Source organism: Cynocephalus volans, chromosome 2, assembly GCF_027409185.1.
Source record: "Cynocephalus volans isolate mCynVol1 chromosome 2, mCynVol1.pri, whole genome shotgun sequence".
In the NCBI taxonomy this organism is placed as follows: domain Eukaryota; kingdom Metazoa; phylum Chordata; class Mammalia; order Dermoptera; family Cynocephalidae; genus Cynocephalus; species Cynocephalus volans.
The window spans coordinates 224,753,400-224,778,524 of record NC_084461.1 but is presented as its reverse complement, the minus strand read 5'-3'; the positions used below and the strand labels follow the sequence as shown (position 1 = coordinate 224,778,524).

The 25,125-nt window shown below is 39.4% G+C and overlaps 1 protein-coding gene across 3 annotated transcripts in view; it reads right to left on the bottom strand.

Moving 5' to 3' along the window:
* ERCC6 (ERCC excision repair 6, chromatin remodeling factor) overlaps positions 1-25,125 on the bottom strand; it is a 78,026-nt gene that overhangs the window by 28,691 nt on the left and 24,210 nt on the right. For all 3 annotated transcript variants that reach the window (XM_063085845.1, XM_063085844.1, XM_063085846.1), the window contains exons 6-8: positions 18,556-18,684; positions 13,627-13,785; positions 6,624-6,759 (exon numbers count right to left, since the gene is read on the bottom strand). In XM_063085845.1, coding sequence (XP_062941915.1) covers positions 6,624-6,759; positions 13,627-13,785; positions 18,556-18,684 — 424 coding nt within the window. The remainder of the gene's footprint in view (positions 1-6,623; positions 6,760-13,626; positions 13,786-18,555; positions 18,685-25,125) is intronic.

The following is a 25,125-nucleotide window of genomic DNA, read 5'->3' as shown; positions in this document are numbered from 1 at the left end:
GGGGCCCTGACCATTTTCTATATTTTCCTAACAGCAAGATTACAGAAAACAAAAAGTTTAAAAATTAGGATACAAAGGATTTGGGTATCACCATTTGAAACCATTGGCAAGCTCCTAGCAGAGCTTTAGACTTCACAAAGAATACTCATTCTTTACAAATACTCTAAGAAAGGCTGAAATCAAAATGAGCAGTCAACTCAACCTGCTTAAAAAAAAAAGGACAATAAGATAAAAACAAAAATTAGTGAATCTTAAAACCCTGGTGGAACTGATAAAAAAAAAAATTCTGAAAAGACCAAACCGAACACACACACCTCTGAAAAGTCAGCCCAAAGAACAGATTCAGATGTTCAGCATTAAAAATGTCAAAGGAACACAACCACAGATGTAGCGAATACAAAAATGTTTACCAATACCGCATGCCAAAAAATCTGAACTTTTTGACAGATGACAGTTAAAAGAATAAATTACCAAAATGGACCCCCCCAAATTACTCCAACTGAACAGACCAATACTGAAGAACTTAAAAAGACGTTATGCTCTTCCCACAAAGTCTACCAACCCCAAAGGGTTTCTATGAGCGAAGGAGGAAAGGATCCTGTGATTTAAACTGTTCCAAAATACAGAAAAAGACAGAAGGCATTCCAAATCATGTATAAGGCCAGTAAAACCCTATTTTCAAAACTGGCAGACAGCATGCTTACACATGTGCATGCACCACATCAGAGATCCACTACTTTATAGATAAACCTAGCAACAGGTTAACCTAATAAGGCTTACCACAGGAATACAAATAAATACTAGAAGCCTAATAACACAGTTCATGTAATCACAATCATCTCATACAAAATTTTTTTAATTCAACATCTTCAAATATGATAATTTTATTAATATCAAAGACTAGGATTAAAATATATTTTAATCGAACAGAGTATAAAAAGTATGGCCAGGGCTAAGAAAAATTTGGAAGAACAAAATAAAGAGGAAGAAATTGTCCTTTCAGATGTCATAATACACTCGACATTCAAGAAGTTAATAAAATGGCTTTAGAGACCATTTTAATAACCACAACCCCCAGGACCTACTGAAGGTGCGACAGGTGAGAGAGAGCTATATATCATGAGTGCTCTTCTGCCATCTTCCCATCCACAAAGGTCAACACCTGCACAACAGTACAGGAGGGCCACACCTGATGCAACCACTTCCCGACCTTTGACCTCATGGCAAATGCAGCAACCTACACTTCAGGGTGCACAGTCTTACAAACACACAGATTTGCTCCATCCCACTTCCCCCTGACCACACTGCCGCCCCATCATCCGAGCCCTGCCGCAGCTGCTTGTGCCCAGAGAAAACAAGCGGGCTGCCCTCAGCAGCACTGTGGCACCTCCAACACCGCACCCGGCAGGCCCACAACTTTTAGAAGCCAGAGCTGACTGCCATAGCTTCTACACATCTAAATCTTCTACTGAGACTGTGCACCGGCAGCAACCCCAACTCTATTCCCCATGGCTGCGAGAGCCACGGCAGCAGGCGGGACACGAGGTGACAGCAAACTGAGATGGGAGAATGCCCCACACGGAGTCTGCTCCAGGCACAAGTCATGCATGCACATGGAGAGAAAGGGAGAGGAAAACAACCACAACTGTTTGAGGATTGAAACAGAGCAGAGGTTAAATAACCACTCACATTTAGAAAATGTCCACTATATCATAGCCAAACCCTGCAATTGTGGGTCCACTTGCTCACGGACCCCAGAACTCCTAACTGCTGGATGCACAGACTCGCCATGGCCATTCCACTAACCTCCAAGGAACACAACCCCAAAGTGAATTCTGGACTCGTGTAGCTGGGAGCTTCACCACAGTTAAATGAGACACCGAGCCTCTGCAATAAATACCATTGAACGAAGTGTAGTTTCTTTTGTTTGCTTACAGACTGAAGTTTATTTGGAAAATTCTGCAATGTTAGCTGTAGAAACACAGAATTTCTACTAGGTCAGAAAGATGTATATCGATTAACAAGAATTAAGAAGATGCTGTTACAAAAAGAACAGGAAATGTCCCCACTGAAAAGATAATCTCCACTTAACAGCCACTGGGTAAAAAAGCACATCTAAGTCTGTTTTCACCTGGTTCAATCTCAGAATTCTATAAATGACTACAATGGAGTTTCAATAATGGTGAATTGTTGAATATTATGGACATCTCCATTCAAACACTTAAGACAAATCATCTCGGGCGGTTTCAAATTAAAAGCTTGTAAAATATGTAACCTCTCCTAGTTTTTGCAATTAATAGGGTACATCTGCAATTAGCCTGACTTACTGAACGCTGTGCTGTTGTCATTAAGAGATGTCTGTGAAAGTGCTGCTGTTATTATGGAGGCTCAGGAGACCAATCCCTCCTAGAGGGCAAACAGTGGACTGGAGGAAAACAACAGCCATAAATCACACTGTCAGGCAGCGGGAGAGCCAAGCCACGCACAGGCACATGAAGGCCATTCACAGTAAACACAGCACGGCAGCTTCCCAGGCAGGATTTACCACACCTGTAATTAATTAAAATTTCCTTCCAGCTAAATCTTTAATAAACAAGGATTTGTGCTGACAAGAAAAAAGGGCTCCGGGAACATAATTTCACAACATAAAATTGTTACCTCACAGAACAAGCCAAGTATCCATCATTTCTTATCTTAGGTGTATACACAGTGTCTAGCATTAGCAGGAATTACGTTACTTTTTGTTATAATTTGTGTACTTGGAATGAGTCTAAAATATTTAGGATGATTGAAGGGTTGTGTGACCCCCTTCTATTTTTATTTGCAATGATTTTACTTCACTCCAGCTTTTTTAAAAACCAAGTCTTTTTGCTCTAGTGTTTCAGAAAATGGGCCTTTTTAAAGAACACACGTGTTGGTAGTTTCATCAGATGGCCCAGGTTTTTGTGAGTGTGGTTTGCTCTTTAACCACACCCTGCACTTCCCAAAAGAGAATTTTAACATTCTATTTCATCATTTCCATTTGGGACCAGATGTATATGGACATGAGAAAAAAAAGGTCTAGATGATGACTGACGCTGAGCACTTGTGATAAAGTGGGTGCGGCCCTTCCATCTCTCTAGAATGCACACTGAACCACTCAGCAAAGCCTCTTTCAGCCTCCTTTCTTCACTCAACTACTGAGATGAGGAGACCTACCACAGTCTTTGTTTCTAATAGTAAGAATCACCTGAATGAATGTTATATGCTCTGTGTACACATAGCAACCCAATAAATCCTCAAAGAATTACAAAAAAATACCCATTTCTCAGGTGATCAGACTGGACTCAGAGAAGCCAAGTGACTTGCCCCAGGTCACAGAGTTATCAAATGGCAGACCTGAGATTCAAACCCTGGTCTGGTAACTACACAACCTATGCTCTTAAAATGCTACACCATTGCTGCCTTTCCCACTCTTACACCTCTAAATGGCATGACTTGACTAAATGAGACAAAACTCTTTGAACTGTCTAAAATATTCCACAGGATTACTAGACTCTACATAGCAGAAAAAGGTGGGAAAAAAAAGAGAGAAAGTGACAATTGTTTAGAATATAAGTGATTTCTCATTACACATCTTCCACCAATTTGAAAAAAGGGTACCTACTCATTAGTTTAAGCTACAGATGCCACCACCCACTGTGAGTTATAGGGTAAGTATCACAAGACTGTCTTCTTTCATTATCTTCTCATATATTACATTTTCTTTCCCCAAGAAAACAGTTGGCTCTCTAAGTTAAAAACATCACATACATTTTTTGGAGCCCTAACACCAAAGACCTGGAATGCAGTGTTTATAGTTTTTCAACAAATAAATATTAATCAACTCACATAAAAGTTTTTCTATGTTAGAAAAAAGGGATCACAAAACATAATGAGAAAAATGAAATCTTGGACTCCCATTAAATGAGATTTCAACTGACCATTAAAGAAGCCTGAAAATTTCTTCATTAGATTTGACTGGTTGAAATTATTAGATGCATTTTTTTTTTTTAACATGGTTGCCGGGTGTGCATTTGACAATTCTCAATTATGCTCCCAATCAAAGAGACTATTAACAAATACTATATGGGATTAAATGGTGAGAGAGGTGAGAAGCTAAAAGGCAATTTGGGGAGGAATGATAGATGTGCTACATTCAGAAATTATTGATCCTTTGGTATCTGCTTTCCAAATGAAAAATTTTCAAAATTTTATATCACACCAGCAACAACAAAGCATTAGGAAAATAAAGAGAATCTACTTGAGTAATAAGCAAAACAATTCTGCCATTACTACTCTTTTAAATATTTCTAAAGAGAAATCCTCTTCTCTTCTCTATTTGTCCAGCACTGACTGTTTCTACGCCGCTGTGCCACTGTTAAATTTCGCCAGGACTATCAGTGGGCACAGAAGGCTCACCCATGGAAAAGAGAAATCCCAGCTGAAAAGGAAGGAAAGGAAGTCAGGCTGGGTTAGACAACAGATCGGCACTGACAGAATATTTGAAACAGGAATAAGAAATGTAGACTCTATTGCAACTGAACACACATTTATAAGCCAGCAGGTACGTGTGGGATGGTGACAAAGATCTGTACATACAGAAAAGAAAGGAAGGAGCAGGGGGATCAAATGCCACTTCAGTGCTTTAATCCAGAAACCAAAGTTACCATCTTGGAAAAGTCACTAAGAAGGCCTGTGCAAAGGAACTATTAACACCTTCTCAATGTGCCGCCACAGACAATAAACTGATTGTTAAGATTAATAAGAAATAATAAACTGATTATGTTTCTAAGTCAAGAATATGGTTTGAAAGATTCAAAAGAACATTTTTTTGATCTTTTGCATAACAGCTTACATCTTTAGAGACCTGAGATACTTCTTAATGGAAAAGGAACAGTAGAAAGAGAGTTAAGATTCAGAGTAAAAACACGAGGAAACTGTAATGCTGCTTTACTCAAAAGTTAAGTCAGAAACTTCAAGTTAAAGTCCTTGGTAAACTGTAAAGCACTGAACAAATAATAAGCAGCCATTTGTAAGCGTGTGTCTGTGTGTCAGAAGGTGGAACCATTGTAAACAAAGTAAAATACCTATTCTTTAAGTTGTGCCCTCCAAAGAAGTTAAGGAAGTTGTTTCACCAACAAGTTCACTGTCAATTCTATTTCCCTTTGCGAGTCAATGTATTTGGTTTATGTGAAGGTAGTTCTTCAGGTTATAGTACCAGAGGGCCGGCAGGTAAGCCACAATCCAGGTGAAGTCGTGAAATATGTGCACGTTACAACCCAAAAGAAAATAAAAGGAAGAAGAGGAACACGTGAAAAATTTGCCTTTCTAAGACAAACATCAACTAATGAATCCTGCTACAAGCTTCTGCAACACAAAACACTGAGAGATGTCAATAGATAATGGGAGTGAAAAAAGAAATCAAGAATATTTTACAGGGTAATGACTGGATAGTTACGACGAGTTAGGATTTGATTAGAAAAAAAATCTAAACTGGTATTTTCATACTGCTAAAAATCACTTTTTAAAAATATCACAGCATTTACCCTACGTCATTAATTATCTTAGCTCATTTGTTTTCTATTTATCATTTAAAATTCTGAGCAAAGTCAGTTAGTTTTAACAATAACAGCTAGAATAAGCGAGATTCCATCTCACCTCCCTTGAGCTACCAAATCACAGAGACTGCTGATCGACTTTTGTTGACAGTTCTGCTTACCCATGATCATGAACACAAGGGGAACATGGACGGAAAGGGGTATCGGCAAAAGCACGGAGATGCTCCTTTGTGCTTATCTCAAGGAAGCCAGCAGGTCACAGCTTCTGCAGCTGGCACTGCTTTTATGGGGTACAGGAGGGCTCAATCAAGAGCTCAGAAGACTCAGGAAGAAAGAATTCACAACGAACTGCCACTTCCTGTCAGTAATGTAACCTACAAGACCCCAGTGAAACAGTGATTATTATTTATTCAGCAAATGCTATGGCGCACTTGGGATATGAAAATGAGTCCGATGCAGTCCCTACTCTACAGAGCTCACAGTCTAGATGGTAAGACAGACAAGAAAAAAGCAGAACACAACATGTCTGTGCTACCCACAGGAGCACAGATATACCTCCTTTTTGATAATGTGACTATTAATAAAACTACAAATAAGTCAGGAATATAGCTTTCCATACATAATGATCAAGAATTCAGAGAACAAAGCAACTTAATTAAAAACCAACAATACTTGTAAAATTCTCAAAATGTCAGGTTGCTTCTTCCCTTCATCAAAAACATGTTTTAAACGCCTATTAACAAATGCATTTACCAATTAAGAGTTATATTACTTTTAAAGCCTCAAATGCCCAAAGTCCCTGCAGCTAACTGCTATGTAAGCCGCCTGATTTACGGTCCCACTCATACTATCGGGCTTGTGATGCCCTGTCTGTGCCCAGTTGTGTCTCTAAATTAAGTCAATAGTAAAAAAAATAGTTTTAAATGCATGAAGAAACAGGATTATACATCTGAGAAACGCACTGATGAAAGACAAACCAAATATGTAAAATGGAAAGCATTAAAACAAAACAAATAGAAAGGTACTGAAGAATTATCACGTTACCTTTTTGTGGGTGTAGGAACCAGTTTCGTGTAGAATTGCCACTCTGAACAGAGGCCACCATGTGTGAAACTCTTTCACCCACTGATGCATCACTGTCGTTGGACAGACGATTATAGTTGGACCCAATCCCTCAAACCTGCACCCAAATGTCCAAGAAGAAAACACAGCCATGAAGACAGCATAGAGTGATTAACTGCCAAACAAAACAAAACAAAAACAGAAACAAAAGAACTTAACAGTTCAAAAAAGAAAATGCTAGCTGTGGAAATTTATTGCTATTTTCTTTAAAGAAAAAGCTATCGAGGTTAAAACCCAGTAAGTGAAATCTCTATGATCCCATTCATCAATCAGCAGATGTAGGTATTAAGAGAAAACACCAAATAATACATTCAAAGATAACATCTACAGTGAAGTAAAAGAAAACAAATACTATGTAAGAAAAATATTCTCTCCCCTTCTATTCCAGATTAGTGAAGTTATTATACAGTGGACCTTAACCTAAGTGGACATATCAGTATCTTAAATTTGTTTGACACTTTACAGTCCACCAAGAATTTTCAACCCACAGGATTTCTTCACAGGCTGCTCTTCACAGCCCTGGGAAGTAAGCAGGACAGAAACGCTCCCATGTCTGGGGATTCGGCAGGTGGCATGCCCAAGGTGACATGGCTACCCAGAGGTGGAGGAATGCCTGGAAGTACAAGTCAGTCTTCTGATTGCTGCGGCCTGCTCTCACTACACCACGCTGCCCGCTTCTCCACGCGAGGAAACAGTGGAGAAGCAGCCAGCGGCGGCTCTCCTGGAAAGCCCACACGAATGGCATGCAGGCTGGCACTGTTGTCGTGGAAAGCAGCCGAGCAGCAGTCACACATTGACACAGAGATCCCAACACACATGTACAGAACAGCATACACACCAGAGAATTATTTATACTGTGGAAAAGGTGGATGCCACCCAAATGTCCATAGATAGAGAAGGGGCGAATGAACTATCCCATTTCTTTGACACAGCACAGGCCAGTGGTAGGAGCACCGCCTGGGTCTGAATCCCAGCTCTGCACGCACTAACTTTGTGATCTCAGGGACATTATTTAAACTCTCTGGACATCAGTTTCTCATCTTCAAATGGAAATAATAATAGTATTGATCTTATAGGGTTATTATGAAGATTAAGTCAGTTAACATCTGTAAAGTGCTTAGAACAGTGCCATATAGTAAATACTATAAGGGTTTGTTAAATGACATGGAATAGTATATAAACATAAAATCATTTCTAAAGAATATTTAATCACCTGGGAAAATGCTCATAATAAGTTTTTAAAAAAACGAAATCATTTATGGAATCACCCAGTGCCCTCACACTAGGTAGGCCAGGAGACTCACAGCCACATCTCACCATCCCTTTCTGCTCTCTCCTTTCCAAACAGAACCATTTTTGTGCAGGTGCCCACTTCCTTCCCACAGACACGTACTTCATGGGACTCTGACCGTTGTCTGGCTGTGAAGTGGGAATCTTGGTTCACCTCAAGCCTGTTAGTGCACAGCATTCCCCTGCAACTCTCACTAGCCCACAAAGTTGGCTGGCAAGGCTGACCAACCTACCTAGTAAGGAAGGACTTATGCTCTATAGTGGGGAAGAGCTTTTTCTCTCAGTCTCTCCTGCTGTGTGTACAGCCCAACAGGCACTGGGCAGTTGGGCTACAGTGGTAAGATCTTATGGTCACAAGGAGAACTGGCCTTAGGAGAAAACTAAAGTGGCTGGGACCCTGATGACATTACTGAGCTGCTGATCATGCGTGTCTACAGCCTCCCTCTCTGTAGGTTGCTAGGTGTACCATGCATTTTGTAAACGTTTAACCCAATTTGAATCCAGGTTTCATTTCCTTGCAGTCAAATATCCTGATGCATTATACACCACAGGTACCTGTCTGCATCCACACCCGTCCCGCCCTCTTCCTGGCTGAGACCAACCCCTTCACCTAAGCTCATGAGCCCACACCCCCACTACATCAACACTCCCGTTACCGCAGCCACTTCATCTTCAGCCTCGCTGGGGTGGCTGCTAGTCAGTGCACAGGATGAAATTTAGGCACAAGCCAAAACTAACTGAGGCGGCCTCTTCAACACCAGACTTACATGCAGCTCGGGCTGCCAGGGGCCACCAGACACAAGACTGACCACAGGCACTGCCGGCCCCACACCTGCCCCTCACTCATCAGGGCAGAGGCAGAGACACCGTGGAGGCAGCCGCTCTTCTCCCTCTCCCTTTCCTCTGCTCAACAAAGATGCTGACTGTGTGAAGCCAAGCGCACGTACCTTACCCCAGTGTACACACATCTCCATGCTAGCTCACTCATGCCCACGGTTTCAATCTGCTCTATACACTGAGGAGGCCAAATCTAGGTCTCCAGCCAGACCGTGTTCCCGACCCCAAACCACCACACTGGATTCATAACTGCTGCTGACTCGGCTGTCCCTCCGGCATACACACCACCCTTCCCCACCTGGCCTTCCCCCCAGTGTGCCCAATCCAATGGACAGAACCGTCGTCCCCTCTGCGTGTGCCCAAACCAGAAATCCAGGCCTTGTCCTTAATCAGGCCCACTTTCTTTCCACCGAGTTCACGTCACTTCCACCTCCGGAATCCCTCTCAAAGTCACCACATCTTTCCCTCTATCCTGTCACCATGCCAGTCCCGGCCACTCTCATCTCTCATCTGGTTACTACACCTTCCAGCATGATCGTTTCAAAGCACGAATTTCTGAATGCCTCACGCCCTCACTTCCAAGCCTTCAATGGTTGCTTGCTGCTCATGGGACAGAGTCTGAACACCTTGACCTGGCCTATGAGGCCACGAGGATCTGACCTCAGCTCACCCTTCTACTTGCACTGCCACCCAACACTTGACCCTGTGGTAAGCAACCACCAGCCTGAACTATCGCCACCCTGACGGGGGACATGCTCCTCTGACCCCTCAGCCTTCACCTCGACCCTCTTTCCCCTCCACCCCTCTCAGCTGCCTCCTAGTCCTCCTCTGACCCCAGCCTCCTCTACAGAAACTTCCTGTCCCAGCCTCTCCACACAACTGCAGGACACTTCCTAGGAGCACCTCAGCTAATTAGGACCCCATACTAATCCTGTCATAACACATATTTCCCTTGCTATAATTGTGTCAGAGCTCCCTAAGCTCCTTGAGAGCAGGGACAATCTCTTCTCTGAATAATCTCAATGCCTAGCCCAGAGCAGTTCATTAATAAACACTGGCTTTACTAACTGAGAGCTTTTCTTAAAGGTAGGAAGAAAATATGTCAAAATGTTAGAAGATATTATTTCCAAGTTGGAATATGATGAGTGATTTTTCTTGCTACAGCTCAATAAATGATTCTTGAACTTAAAAAAAAATTTTTTTAAATAACAGAGTAAATCACAGTGCTTGAAATATTAAAATTTATCTTCTACACAACTGAAAATTAATTTGTAGTTATAACAGAAAAACAATGAGATTTTGGTGAAGCCCTGACTTAGATGAGGCTTACCCTTACTCCCCAACATGACAAAATGCCTCTGTCCACTTCTAAACTCTCCCCGCCTCCTGCTAGAGTCCTTGTTCCCTGGCTGGGTAGAAAGGGTCAGACTACAAGAAGCCAGAGGCTACAGTAGACTCTGATATTTCCTACAGAATTCCCAAGCTGTGCTCCTCACCAAGGGCGAGGCCTGTACATGTGCCCCCCAAACTCCCTGGGGAGAGCGGGACTCTACCCTGGTCCCTTCCGTGACAGCATGCCTTTCTACAGGTATTAAATGTGCCCACTTCTTTCTATCCTCCCAGAGAAATAAAGGAGTTCTCATCAATATGCACTTAGCAGAAATTAGGAAACAACCAATTAAAAGCTGTCTAAAATATTTAAAAACAAGCTCACACTCAAATAAGCATGCATAAATACACATCCTTTTTCAGGTTATACGGCATTTTTTTCTCTTTTATAATATGCCTTCTGCAAACAGCTACACTGATGACTCATACTTTGTCCTTCAAGGTTCTTCTGGCTGAACATTCATCCAGCATTATTATGCCCTGTAATTTCTGTCGTTCTCCATTAGAAGATGGAGATTGCCACGCTGAGCTGAAATCTAGGAGCAGATCTAGGTTGTTCCTGGACCACAGAAGGGGCAATCAAATCCATTAATAGTCACATCAATTGAACCAGCCTTTTCAATCCTCAATACCAGTGAGAGGAGCACAGAAATGTCTAAATTCCTCTCATCTTTATCATCATTGATTACCTAATGAATTTAGGACAAGCCAATAGCTCCCTAGCCAAATATTTCAACCTGCAGGATAGAAACCAGATAGTCATAGCCTAGAATTTACCAGGAATTACAAAGTAAAATATTTGCCCTTGAAAGTTTATTAACTTTTTCAGGACATTTTTTCTTCATTAGAAATTAACTACATGATAACCAAGACTTTCAGTATTAAATGAAATGTGAAAGGTAAATAACTTATTTCCTCTCTATCATAAAATTCAGGGGCCTACCATTATAATATGAATGGCAAAGTGAAAAAAAGTAGAGTATCCACTGGGAACTGGGAACACAACAAGCAGTGGAGATTTTTATTAACCTCCTGTAATATGCTGCTCCCTCTTTTAAAAGCACACACCCATACAACATACATTTAAAAAAACAATCAACCAAACATCTTTTACCATGTAGTTTCTCCTGTCACAGAGACTTACACCATTTCAACATTCATGAACCTTAAAATTGGAACACTGAGACCATCTCAAATTAGGGCCCCCAAATCCAGAGTTTGCAGGAGTGCTGAGGAGGCTTACAAAGCCAATGAAGCCACGCCACCTCACACGTCATCTGACCTCAAGGACTGACTATTTTTCTTTAGGACATACACATAGAGGAAAACTCCAAGTTCATCTAGTTTCAGAGGAGGACAGGTTAGAAAACTGTTAGAAAAATGCTATCCAATTCACTCTGGCATATAAGTTGGGGGGACCAAGCTCCTCAGTACACCTCTGTTCATGAAGAAAGAGCCCAGTTGTCTGGCTGATATATTACCACATTCTCCAAAGCCACTTTACCAGTACCATTTTAATAAAGATAATCTGGGCTACAGTCCAGTATGCCACACTACTTCATTATGGAAAAAAGGATATGAGCGCTGATAGTTAATTGATTATAGCTGCTGCTTGTTGTTCACCCTGACTTCACTCCTAGTAGGACTGTCACCACTCAAGAGAGTACGTTTTAATTTTTAGATCAGAATTACACTGCAGGGAAGACTTTAGGTTTCCTAGGCCCAGAATATTAGACTCCACATAAGTTTCATAATAATAGGAAGGGAAGGGAAAAAAAGGAATGGGAGATAAGAAAGTCCCAGAAATCATTTAAGGAAAGAAAGACAATCCCAGAAACCATTTGGGGCCATTTGGGGCATTCTAGTTATCAAAAAAGCCCAACAGTCAGAGAAACCAAGCCAACCAAATAGAGGAAGCATATTTTTAAATGCTAATGACTGTCATAGATAAGAAAACATTAAATACCCATTTTTAACTTTGCTTTTTTCCTTGGGCTGAAATGTTTTCACGTTTCCAGGCAAAACGTAAGAAAAAGAATACTAATATGTGAAGAAAATCCTCTGCTTCAACACAGCTTCCTTGTAACAATAACAAAATACTTAGCATTTAAAAATTGCCAAATGTTTTTTCCCCTTCCTATATCTACATAAATGCAACTGGAATTTCTAAAATATTCTAAAATTTCAAACACTCCTCACAAGAAGTGTTGATCTGCTAAATTAATGAGTGAGAGATAAAAACAAAACAATAAACTCTGAAGACAAAAAAAAAGTTCTTTATTCAACAGTTTATGGTTCATATTTCGCTCCCTACTAAACATCTCTCTCCAATGAACTGCACTATAGGAGAATAACTTCCTGCAGTTGCTGACTTCAGGCACATCGACACTATTTTAAAGGGATCTCCAAATCATATGAGTGCTTGAGGTTTCTAGGACATAACCACCTGGTAAATATCTTATTGTTACTCATTAGATAAACCTATTAAAACAAAAGGAGCTCTCGGATTATCTGGGTTCAAGATTAAATATCATACGTAATTTACCTAGCAATATTTTTACCAATGCTGACTTCCATAAAACCAATTTACAGCTTAAATATGGAAATGATCACAGTACTTTTTCAAGATAAAGTATTTCAGCCCTACCATACTGAACAGATTAAATGCTTATTTTTTTGGAACACTAAAGCTTTAATAGTTTATTTAAAGTTCTAAAGAGAATAAAGATTAAAATCTAAATATAGTTTTCTATCATTTTAGATAGTAAATTAGGCTTTGGCCTTAGAACTTATATAAAATTCATAAACACTGGATGAAGGGCAGAAAGCATAGTGAGCAGACAAGCAACTTCATTCAAAAAAAGAAAAAAGAGCTATCTATAAATGCTGTCATGCATACTGATTATAAAGGAAATTAGGGAGAATGGATTCTTCAAAGCTCCAACTTTCCCCATGAATAGACTTTGTACTTACTGTAATGCTCACCTGGTCTCTTGCCAAAACAAATATTTTAATGTAAAATTTAATAAATGGAACTAAAGATATTATGTCTAATTTAAAATTCCATATTGTGTAAACTATTGATATTAACATAATTGAGTTTGTAAACAATCCATTTGTAGAGGCTAACCTTAGACATCGTATTGACCCAAAATATCTAGTGGGGCTCATCTGCAAAATGAAGCATCGATGCCTGGAATTCATTAAAAGTGTTACATGTTTAATTTCTCCTGCCCTACAGCTCCATTGTCTCGTAAAAATTTTCCTTTGATGTCCCCCACTAAAAGAATTAAAGGAATATTGTAATTGAAATGTCATCAATAATTCACAAGACCCTCCTCCACAGCAATACATCTGATGAAATATTAATTGAGCTCCACAGACTGACAGTCTGCAGAGGAGCACTTGCCTGTAATTTGAACCACGAGTCCTGATCTTGCTGTAGCTCAGACCTGCCAAGAAGGCAATTATCTGGATGGTCTTGCCCAATCCCATTTCATCTCCCAGAATTCCTCCTGCCTGCTGGCAGTGCAATTCCCACAGCCACCTAACACCTGTCTGCTGGTACCTACAACAACAAATACCAACAAGAAAAGAGAAAATGGCAAACGGTGGATAATACAGATCATAACAGAAAGTGCTCATGAATTAATCATTTGGCTAGTTTCTAGTACCAGTCAGAGAAACATGCTGGATATTTGTTTTACATGAGTATTATATTTACAAGGTCATACATTTTTGATCACCTGGGCATAAAATCACAAGTTTTTCTTTATAGAATGTTAACACATTTCTAATTAAACTGATAGATGGGGTAATTAAAGACTATTCATTTCTTTTTTCAGCATTAGAAATAGCTTGCTAAACAAGCACAAACATCATCTTTTATTCACTCTCTTTCTGGGAAAAAAAAATCCTAAATATTTTTAGATCCATTAATTTCTCTACAAAAAAGAGGAATTTATGTTCATTTTTCAATCTGAATAGCATCAAAAAAGCAGGATAGAGAACACCACAATTTACAACTTCTACTGTTGAAAAGTCACTTGGTAATCATATTATCTTTTTATAGGAAAAATTAAATTAAATTTTAAGGCATAAACAAGTTTGATAATAGGGCTGCTTTCAAAATTAGTACACATTAGATGATTCTGTCTATTACTAGCAGATGCAAAAAAAGAACATTTTAAAGACTCAACAATACAGTCTTATTTTAAAGCAGAAATTGATTCAGGGATTTCATCATAGGTACAAAAAGATCAGAGCTATTAAAATTTTAAATAAGGAATACGGGTCAAAGAGAAATAATGTATGTCCTTCCCCACCAAATAGGATTTGGTATTTTCCTTTCTCCATCAATGGCCTGTTTAATCTATAATCTAAAAATGAAGCTTTAAAAAATGGAATAGAGCAAAAACATTTTTCAGAGTGAAAGAAAGACAACATCATGGAATGGTAGGAAGATTATATGCCAAGTTAAAAAATTTAAAGCAAAAACCACTTAAAAGATGATGAAAGCTAAATAATTTTCTTTCCTCAAAAAAAATACCAAGGCTGAGCTACCCACCTTAAAAGAAGGTGTTTTTGTTACTGTTTTACTACCCAAATATTTACTATTTGGTACCTGGTATGTCTCCCTAAAATCTAATTTTGGACTTCAGTCCTTGTTGAGCTGGTTTTATTTAATCTCCTCTCAGTAAATATGTCCTAATTAACTTTCCCCCTATATTTTTCAAATCCATTCTAGAAGCTTAACTCTAGCTATTGCTGTTATAACCTATCATATAAGGAAAACTTTGAGAATTTTGCTGCTTATTAGGCTTGCTAAGCATAATATACACTCTGGATATGCACCCTGGAGAATAGGACTAAAAATCAAAACACAATGAAGTCTATCATGGACATAAGATCATTTAATTGGGGAAGAAGGACAAGTTCCACAAATATGTGGTATGTAATCAGTGAATAATGGCTACCACTTAAGGAGCTTACTTCCGGAAGGCACTAGGCCAGGTGGTTTGGATAGAGCCTCGTAACCAACCTGCACAGAGGAGATCAGCAGCATATTTTAGTTAGGAAACAAAGGCTCAGAATGATAAAGTAACGTGCCAAAGGTCACAGTGCTAGAAAAACTAGGCAAACCAGAGTTGAAATCCAGAACTGTATGATTCCAAAGTGATTCCAATTTGGAAATAATCTAGACCAGTAGTTCTCAACTGGGAGTAATTTTGCTCCCTAGGGAGCTTTAGCAATGTCTAGAGACATTTTTGCTACAACTGGGGAAGTGCAATTGGGATCTAGGGGGAGAGGCCAGAGATGCTGTTCAACATCCTACAACGCACAGGACAGTCCCCATAACAATGAATTATTCAGCTCAAAATGTAAATTGTGCCAAGGTTGAGAAACACTGGTCTAGAACAAAAGTTGGTTCACAAACTAGCTACGCTGTAATAATCTCAGCTCTTGAAAAAGACATACTCTAAAATGTTCTCAAAAAAAACTGATGCACAGTTTGTTTCCAGAATCACTACCTTCTAGTCCATCAAACTCCTTGTACTGATGTACAGAACAACTATGGGATCACCTCCTGTGCAGGGACCAAAATCTCCCAGTGGTCATTCTGGAGTTTTACCACTACACCACACTGCCTCCATCCAACATGAGTCCAATGCCTCACTTTGTTTGGGGCCCATTAACTTAAAGTGGTAAGAATCTGGAGAGCAGCAATCAAGAAATTATGAAAGGAATGGTAACCAGTCTGGAATCCCAGGAGGGAGTTAGCACATCTACATTTGTTGTGACCCAGGAGAGGTGGCAACAATGTGCTAGGTATTGCCTCTTCTACAAATCTATCCTCCAAGGGCTTTCCAACAGCACATGATTGCGTGTTTACAAGAAGATGACTAGTACTAAAGAAATAACCTAAGAAAAAATATCTACTAGGCAGCCCTGTAACTCACATCTCTACACAGAAATTCCCAAGAATGACTAGGGACAGTGTCCAAAGACAGCAAGAGTGGCTCCTTCCTTCCACCCACAACACAGGAAGATCCTCAGACTTCAGTTGAAGGAAACTGCTGGATGAGCAGTTAAGGGGCCTGGGTCTAGTTCCAGCAGAAATTAAACTAACTGACTTTGGATTTGTTGCTTTACCTTCCTAATAATAGGCACTGCATAAGAATTACATAGTTTAGATGAAAGCAGGTTATAGAATCTAGTTTTTGAAACTTTTGAAAAGCATTAAAAATTACTCTTTAGGAAAAGTTAAAGATTTTATAAACTATTATACAAGAGTCATGAAATTACTCTGCTATCCCCACGGGACCGAAGCATCATAAAATAACCACACATGACTGGTGTATCTTGCCACTGTGACTCTAACCCAAGATTGCATATATTAGTGTGACGGAAAGTAAGGTCAAAAGATTGAAGTCTGTCATGTGACTGCTAAATTATACACATGAATGCATTTGCTGGGCAAACTTTCAAAACAGAAATTTAAAAGTTAAAAATTATCTTGCAGAAAATAGCACTTAAATGGATAATTGTACCTTCTGACTCCCTTGTGTACAACTATATACCCTGTTAATTCAATTCTACAGAATGTAGTAAATACAGTAAAAATATATCTACAGTCAAAAATTAAATTGGCCTGGCTAAAACTTAATCATAAAAGAAAAATAGAGACTATCTATTCTATTAATTTTTTTTTTCAGGAGAAAATGAACAGAAGTTTTGTAACACTTACAAAGTATTTAAAATCCTGTTTTTGTACAGATGAGAACCACAAACACTTTCCAGGAATGTGTAATTAAGACTGATTAAAAAACAAACAAATATGTATTTCTATTAACTACTATAGAGTTAATAGTCAATACACTGAATCCGATATACTCTTAGTAAGCAAAGTTTGGTTCTATTAACTGTGAAATTTCTTTGCTAGAAAATATGATATTTATAGAAAAATGCACACTCTACTTGATTCTTGAGGTTATTTGCCAAATCACTTACTACACATGTAGAGTATCTGTCATTAAATCATTTTAATCTATAATTTGGGTATTCTTTTTGCTCATACAACACTGATACTACATGGCCTGCTCTCCAACAAGCAATCATCTTAGAGAAAATAAAAAGAGTTGCCAATAAATGTTGTCTTATTTACCCTTCCATAGTTAATTTTCATTGGGGAGAAGCCATGAGCAAAACAGCTACCTCTCTGGGCTATAAAATGATTTCTTTGCAAAAATTACTAGAGATTCAGATTTTAACTTCTGCACAGTTCTTCCTCTGTCCGGTTATGGCAACCCAGTCAAGCAACTTCACAGCTTTAGGACTCAGGCTTCCTACAGGTGTAGTGGCATAAATAACTAAACTATAACATAAGCTCTTTGAGAAGAAATATAAAGAGCATGCTATTTTTGAGTAGACACCTTTTACAAGTTTAGGCATGGCTGACAGCTGAATCTATAAACGAGATTAAACATAATCATCTCAAAGAAAGAAGTTTGCATCCTGCTACCAACTTCAAATTAATGATACAAAAGAGACAGAAAGAAGCTATTTAATGGTTTAACTTCCTATGTGCATCTAAGAAGCCTCCATCCCAAAAGCATCTTGTTAAGTAAATCCCAGGAGCAATGAGACTGAAACATTCCTCACTATTTATATTCATCTCAGGAGACTGGCCACACCCATAGACCATGAGCGTGCATCTATCAGGCCATGTCGGTCACCTGCAACATGCAGCCACTTTACATACGAAACTCAGTCATCTTCAAATAGCAACTTTATCCTCAAGGTGTTGCCTTTGACATCAGAACAACACCTACATAAAATACTTAGATGCATATTTGGTCAGCTCAAAAGTATTATACCCTCAGGTACAATATAAGACACTCAGAAAATCATCTCAGCAGTTTTTTATTTCCACATAGAAGTAAAAAAAAAACCTCCCTAGTATTGATTTTCATATATAACTCTTATTAAATTAATCTGATTTAAGAAATTAGAGGTTTGGTCCCTTAAAATTATTAAGAACAAAAAAATTTCAGCATAGATGGCTTTTAAATGGTGCTGCTTTTAGTCTGCTGAGACAGGTCCACATAGAGTCATCAGTTTACAAACATACCCAATGCGCACGTTAGTCAATTTATTATCCTCTAATTTTAATGAATAGCATGTGGCTAAAATTTCATTTGACAGTGTCTGTATTTGCAATAAATTGCTGCAAGTACCTTAAGGGCCCACAGGTAACTACTGTGTAATTCCTAAAATGTTAATTTATACACAGTGGCTTGAGATGACAAGTATAAAGGACAGAACACATGACACATACTTAAAAAGCTTTTTGAATAGGAAACCCGGCACTTTAAAACCTTCGTCAAATTCGGCATCGCTTTCCTCAGAATCATCTTCTAGCTTCAGATGTTTCTCTTTGTCCTGCATCCTCAGTTTATTCCATCTCCTACCATGAAAATAAAAAAATATTTCCATTATTTTGATTACAGGACTGATTAAAATAGTTCTAGATCATGCACAGGAAAAGACAGGCAAATTTGAATGGTCTTTTAGGTTTCTGCTGTCATCATTACCCAAAACACTGCCATTCAAAGAAGAAAAACAATTCTTTTCATGCCTTCTCAATTCAATTCTTATTTGAATTATTACAGCTGCTCTAGAAATATTTCTATAGGGTCTCATTTCATTATCAAAAGTACATGCTCCTCTTCTGGCACACATATGTTAGTTCCTAAAACATATGAATACCTAGTTCTAGAAAAGATTCAGTGAAAATTTCAATATAACTTAGTATCTCCAAAGTGGCAATACGGTACAACAAAAAATAGATTTTATTTATAATTATTATTTCTGCGCTAAACATATGATAATCATAGTATAAAACTGCATTGTATCTTGAACATACAAGCAAATTTTTGGTCAAAATTGCTATATCAGATTCACCTTACAGATTACTTACTTGCGGGGGAGGGTATCAACATTATAAACGTACTGACAATTATACTACAGAGAAAGAATGTGTTCACTGAAGAAAGCCTAACTTATGAATTTAGTAATGTGATGATGTTCAGACATAAAATAAGGTGCACATTTATATTTCTGAAGGGAAGGATGATACCATGTATGTTTAACAGAAGAAATGTCAGTCATCTAAAGATCTGAAAGTCTTAGCAACACAGCAAGGTTGTGGGGAAGGTGCAGCCATTTAACCGGACTGATTTTGCATTAACATAACTATAATGGACCCTGGTATATATAGCCTCAAATTCTATTTACTTTCAAAATTAAAGGATGATTTTTTTTAGCATGCATGCAACTGACACTCTGAATTTCACAAAATGATGGAAATGGAATAAAGTAATAATAAAGATAAATGCCTTCAAACTAAAAAGCTCACAGGAAAGGAACGACAGCAGCAACATACATAAGAAGGCATTTGTGTGCCACTGATTATGCATGAATAATAGAAAATGTCTGAGAAAATGAAAGGATAATATTGTACACACTGCCAAGTTAGAGGTATGGTATGTTTTCCAGTATCCATTGCAAAACCAGCCCAGAGGCCAACTCTAGAGTGACAGGCAACCCCATCCAGGTAGATGCTCGTGGACCTTAAAGCACATTCTCTGATAAATTCTTGCTTTGTTGAAAATTCCAACTCTTCAAACAAACAAAAGGAAGGGTTAGCTGAAATTTACTTGTGATCAATAAGAAAGCACTAGTTGGTGATCTGAAACTGCACTGCAGAGTAGTAAGAGAACCTATAAATAAGATCAATGAAGCACTGTTGACAATTTCCAGGGAACAGCAAATGGAAGAGGCAGTATATGGTTGAGTCTAAGGAAATAGCTACCATCTAACCATAAAGTTTAATGTGATAGCCTTTTATATAAAAAACGTACTGTCCTTTTTTTTAGCTTAACTTCTAAAAGCAATCTCTTCCTCTCTTGTATTAGCATTTTTCTTCCTTAAAAATTATCTCCATGCAATTGACAAAATAAAGAATCTCTAGGTGGCTATGATAGTCTTTGTATTCTCCTGAGTTTCAAGTTATTTACAAAGCTAGTTAAGTGCACTGGTATACAGCAGTGGTTCTCAACAGGGGACAATTTTGCCCCCTCACCCCCACTCCAGGAGACATGCCAGGAGACATACTTGGTTGTTCCAACTGCAGAGGGAGCTGGGGGAACTACCAGCATCTTGCAGGTGGAGTCCAGGGATGCTGCTAAATGACCTACAACACACAAAACCATGCCTCCCCCCAGTAAAAAGTTACCTGGTCTCAAATGTCAATAGTGTCAAGGCTATGAAACCCTCGTATACAGGTATCCCTTACTGTCAGAAAAGATGTACATAAATTTTCTTGATGTACATATCTAAATTCTTGCTACCCACTCTCTTAAATTTAGCAATCAGGCAGTTTCAGATCATGAGACCCTCCCTGGTACCCAAACTCTTGTTTTCAGAGCTCGAAACCAAACATCTGCATAACAAAGGATTATTTGTAATTAGCAAATTTGTGGATAGCACAAACTCATAAGAATCACAAAAATGATTTAAAAATAAAAAAGCCATTTAAAAATACTTCATTTTGCAATTCCTCAAAGACAATTTTACAGGAAGAGAAATAAAAACACCAGAAGATATTGGCCTTAGAAGTTTGGCAAAACAAGATCAATAAATATTTTCCATGCAAGAGTATCATATACTAAACTTCACTAACAGATGATGGCTATTTCCTTAGACTTAGCCAGCAAATCGTTGTGGCTGTTAAATTTCCCACCACATCACTCTGCACTGACAGGGTTTCAGCTTCCTCCTCCTCCTCCCTCCTTCCTAAAATATGTAGGCATCGTGTCGCCACAGAACTCAGCACCTAGGAAACCACATAAGCCACTGCAGAAATGATTGCATTTCAGCACCTTCCGCTTCGTAAAGAGAGAGGAAAAGGGCCGAACATTTATTCAGTTTAGCTAAAAGATGACTAAAGGTGGTGGGGGAAAATCATTATTACCTACAAGTATTTGTATCCTTGTGAAGATAAATCGCCCCAGTAGAATCACACATACATATTAGAGACAGAAAATACCAGGGCCATAAAACCACATGCACACGTGGCTCAGTCTCAGAGATGCTTCTGTTATAGATAGCAATACTTCTTCACGTGGCTTGTTGCCAAAACAGAGCTGACTACCTAAGGATTACCCACAAAGCAGTGCAGCCTGAAGGCATTGGTCAGCAAGAAGTGAGCCGGCACATGACAGGCTGGAGAAAGGCCAAATTCACCTTCCCATACTAAGTGCTGTTGAGTCATAAAGGTGCTCTCTGTAGCACGTTTAACCAGCATGTCCTGTAGCCTGGCACGCTAAGCCTTCTATCCGGCCAGCAGACATAAAGGGCGGGTATGTGCAATGAGTTTGCCATATGAGTACAATGAGTTTGACATGCAGAAGGACAGGTCCAAGCTCAAGTCTGTGCTTCGAATGGCTAGAATCAAGTCCTGTGGCCACTGATTAGCTCTTTAACCCTCAGCAAGTAACTTCACTTGGTTAGCGTCTCAGTTTCCTCCACTGTGAGATGGGGAGAAGAGCAGCACCTGCTTCCCTGGGTTTAGGGGATTAAACAAGGTGTCACATGGAGAGCACTAGGCACGGTGCCTAGAATACAAGATGTGCTAAAAGAATGTCTAATGATATACACCCGCTGAAATTCTCACAACAGCCCTGCAGCAGGTCCTAAGTTCACTTAAAGAGGAGAAAACAGAGGCAATATACAGTCCAACCCAATCTGCATGTGCTAATGCAGCGCACCAGTGTTTCACACACTGCCTGAACACATACATTTGAACAAAAACTGTGAGAGTTTGTCAATAGATACTCAATAAACTATTATGAGTAATACGACCACAATAGTAAAGACACCTCACCTTCAAAAGGTACCTGCCGGAATACCTCAATTTAAAAATTCTGTCACAAATTTGTAAACAGTAAGCTGTCACGAAGTATGGCAGTCTTTTATATGACAGTAACAAAAAATAGATACAGGATGACTTAAATTGGCTGGGGGCAGGGCAAAGTTAAGATCTGGGCCCAAGTGAGCTGAAATCTTAAAAATTAGAAATGGCCCCCAGATGTTTAAATTCTGTTATCTCGATAAATAGTTTAGTTAACTGAGAAAAAGCAAAAGTCCAACATTTACCTTTAGAAAAGAAATAACTTTTCATGTTCTCTATCCTCTCATTTTAAAAAAGCCACACATGTAATAGTCACAGCTGCAGCCACATTAAAATGAAGCAGGCATGGTGTTCACTGGCCACGTTTCTAATTCCTCACTTGACTGCCAGATTCAGCCCGCTGTCGACTCCGCAGGCAGCCGCTCAGAAGAGAAGCCAGGAATAAACATAAACGTACAATTCCAATCAGATGCAGACAGAGAAAACACTCCCTGGCTTCCCTGCATTCGTACAGGAGTGAGAACCTGGCCCAGGCTGTGGGGCCTGGGGCTAATATTGCAATAATTATCTGTCAGAAGCAACTTGGACCCAGCACAACCAGTTGAACTGCACCAGGAACAATGCTTCCTCCAGTTGTAACCTATTGGGGGCACCTTGTCATGGAACTCTAAGAATACACCTGAGAGCTAGCTGCCACCATTTAAAGTTCATTTATTTTAGAAGAACTTCCAGCATTCCAAGGATGCTCAAAATACGTAAGCAGAAAAACGCAGCTAGCTGCCATCATGCCATGGCTTGCATGTGGCTTCGTCAACTCTGTGCAACTGCACTGTGCCCAACCTCCCTCCCCAATACACACATCCACACATGAGGCGGACCCTTCAGACCTCCACTCAAGGAGCACCTCCTTTCACAAGAAGCCTTCCCTGACCAGTCAGTTAGGTGACCAATTGTCCAAGCACCCTCCCAACCCTATAATATTGTGGGCACACCTGGGGTCTCTACTACAGTGCCCATCAAGTGATAGCACATTGTGAAATCCATATCTGCCTCCCCCATTAGACTAGAGCCACCTGAAGACAGTGTCAGCCATGTTTACATCACTACAGACAAAGCCCTTTGCCTTCCTCACGCAGACACTTAAGTGCCGAGTGAATGACAAAGTTCAGAATTGGGATAGGGATACAGAAGACACACAGAGAAGTGTGGCTTGAAAATGGTCACAGTGGGTCATCCAGACATGGGTTCCAGGAAGTCCCTGTCCTACTCCTTTAGAGCCCGCCTCCTGCTGCACTTCCTACTCCGTCTACCCGGATGACTGAGAGCACTGCTCCTAGCTCCATCCTCCAGGCAAACATGGGTAAGGTTCCACTACAAAGGATGACCCATGGCAAAGGGCCACTGCCAGGTCAGAAAAATTCTTAATTTAGAATCTTACAACAAAAACAACAACAACAAAGTGGAGTAGAGGGAAAGCTCACTACTTTGAATAATAAAAATAAAATTAAAATTTTGTGAGTTGTTTTCAAGCCTGAGCTCCATTATCTGGGTTCACCAGTGACCCCCTTTGTAAGGAGACTGGTTTCTGCACACCAGCTAGTTGGTTCCAAGCTTCCCCAGGACCAGGCGGGAAAGGCTGGGCAAGAGATCCAACTTCTTATGAAAGAATTCTTCTTATAAAAGGAAAAAGAAGTTTAACCCTAAACTATATTTATATTACTAGGAAGAAAATAAGGCTTTTGATGTTCCCACTTGTTTTTTTCTTTAATCCATATATGTACAATCACAGCAGGTATCAAAAAAAAACCGAAGTGAGTGTGATATTCACGGGGGGGGGGGGTGTCTAACTTCTACAGCCCCTGTCAGACTCCAGTGGCAGCCACTAGAGGAGAAGCCAGTAATAAACACAGATTTAAGACAGTCACTGAGAAGTGAAACCAGATGTAGGCACAGTGCTGCAGTACAGGCCTTTTAACAGGGAAGGGGAGGCCTAAACTTCAGAAAACATCAATTAACACTGCTGCCTTTTGCATTCTGCATTTTGTGGTCTCCTCAACCACAAAATGAGCCAAATAATGTGTTCTGATGAGGACTAAATAAGATGATATATGCACAACAGACTTTAGAAACTACATAAATATCCTGTGTTACCTTATAGTTACCAGCAGGAGATTATTTAAAAAGGTAAAATAGAAAAAGTCTAATTGCAGGTTAAATGTGAATAAAAATGTCAAAACACCTACTGCACTCTTGAGCAGGCAAAAGTAAGTTCACCTCCCAACACAGAAGACTAGCATGTGCCCCACCCCCTACTGGTCAGCTAAGAAGCACAGGACATTCTGGGCATGACATCCTATGCATCCACCAAGCAAGGAGTCTGGAAATCAAGCCGTAAGAAAAGAAGACACAAGAAGAGACATGAGAGAAGGATCTGGTACATCTACCTTAGGAAAAAACTGCTAGGAACCAGAGAGTAATCTTGACCTACCTAAACCTAGAACCAAAAAACAGGCTGCAAAGTTTCAGTGTCCCCTGGACAGATGTCTAGTGCCCCCTAGTGTGTTCGAGGGAGAAATATTTTATTTCTCCCCAACTTGATCCTGTACTTATAATCATACAGATACTTTTATCACTAAGTGAGCCTTAATCATATTAACAAAAAATGTACGAAAGGTACAAAAAATATAACATCAATAAAACTAAGTTTGTAACAGCTAATGATTTGGCTGTGTACACTATTACCAATTGTTAAACTGCCTCTCACTGGGCAATTTTTCACATATTGTATGTCCAGTATTTATAAGCTCTTCTTCAGGGTTCTCACAGACTCTTTTCAAGCGTCTTACTGGCCTGATGGAACATCTGTCATAACTTTTAGCTTGTTCATGTGGCAAACAGGAACAGCCATAATATTTGAGTGCCTGACGTATGCCA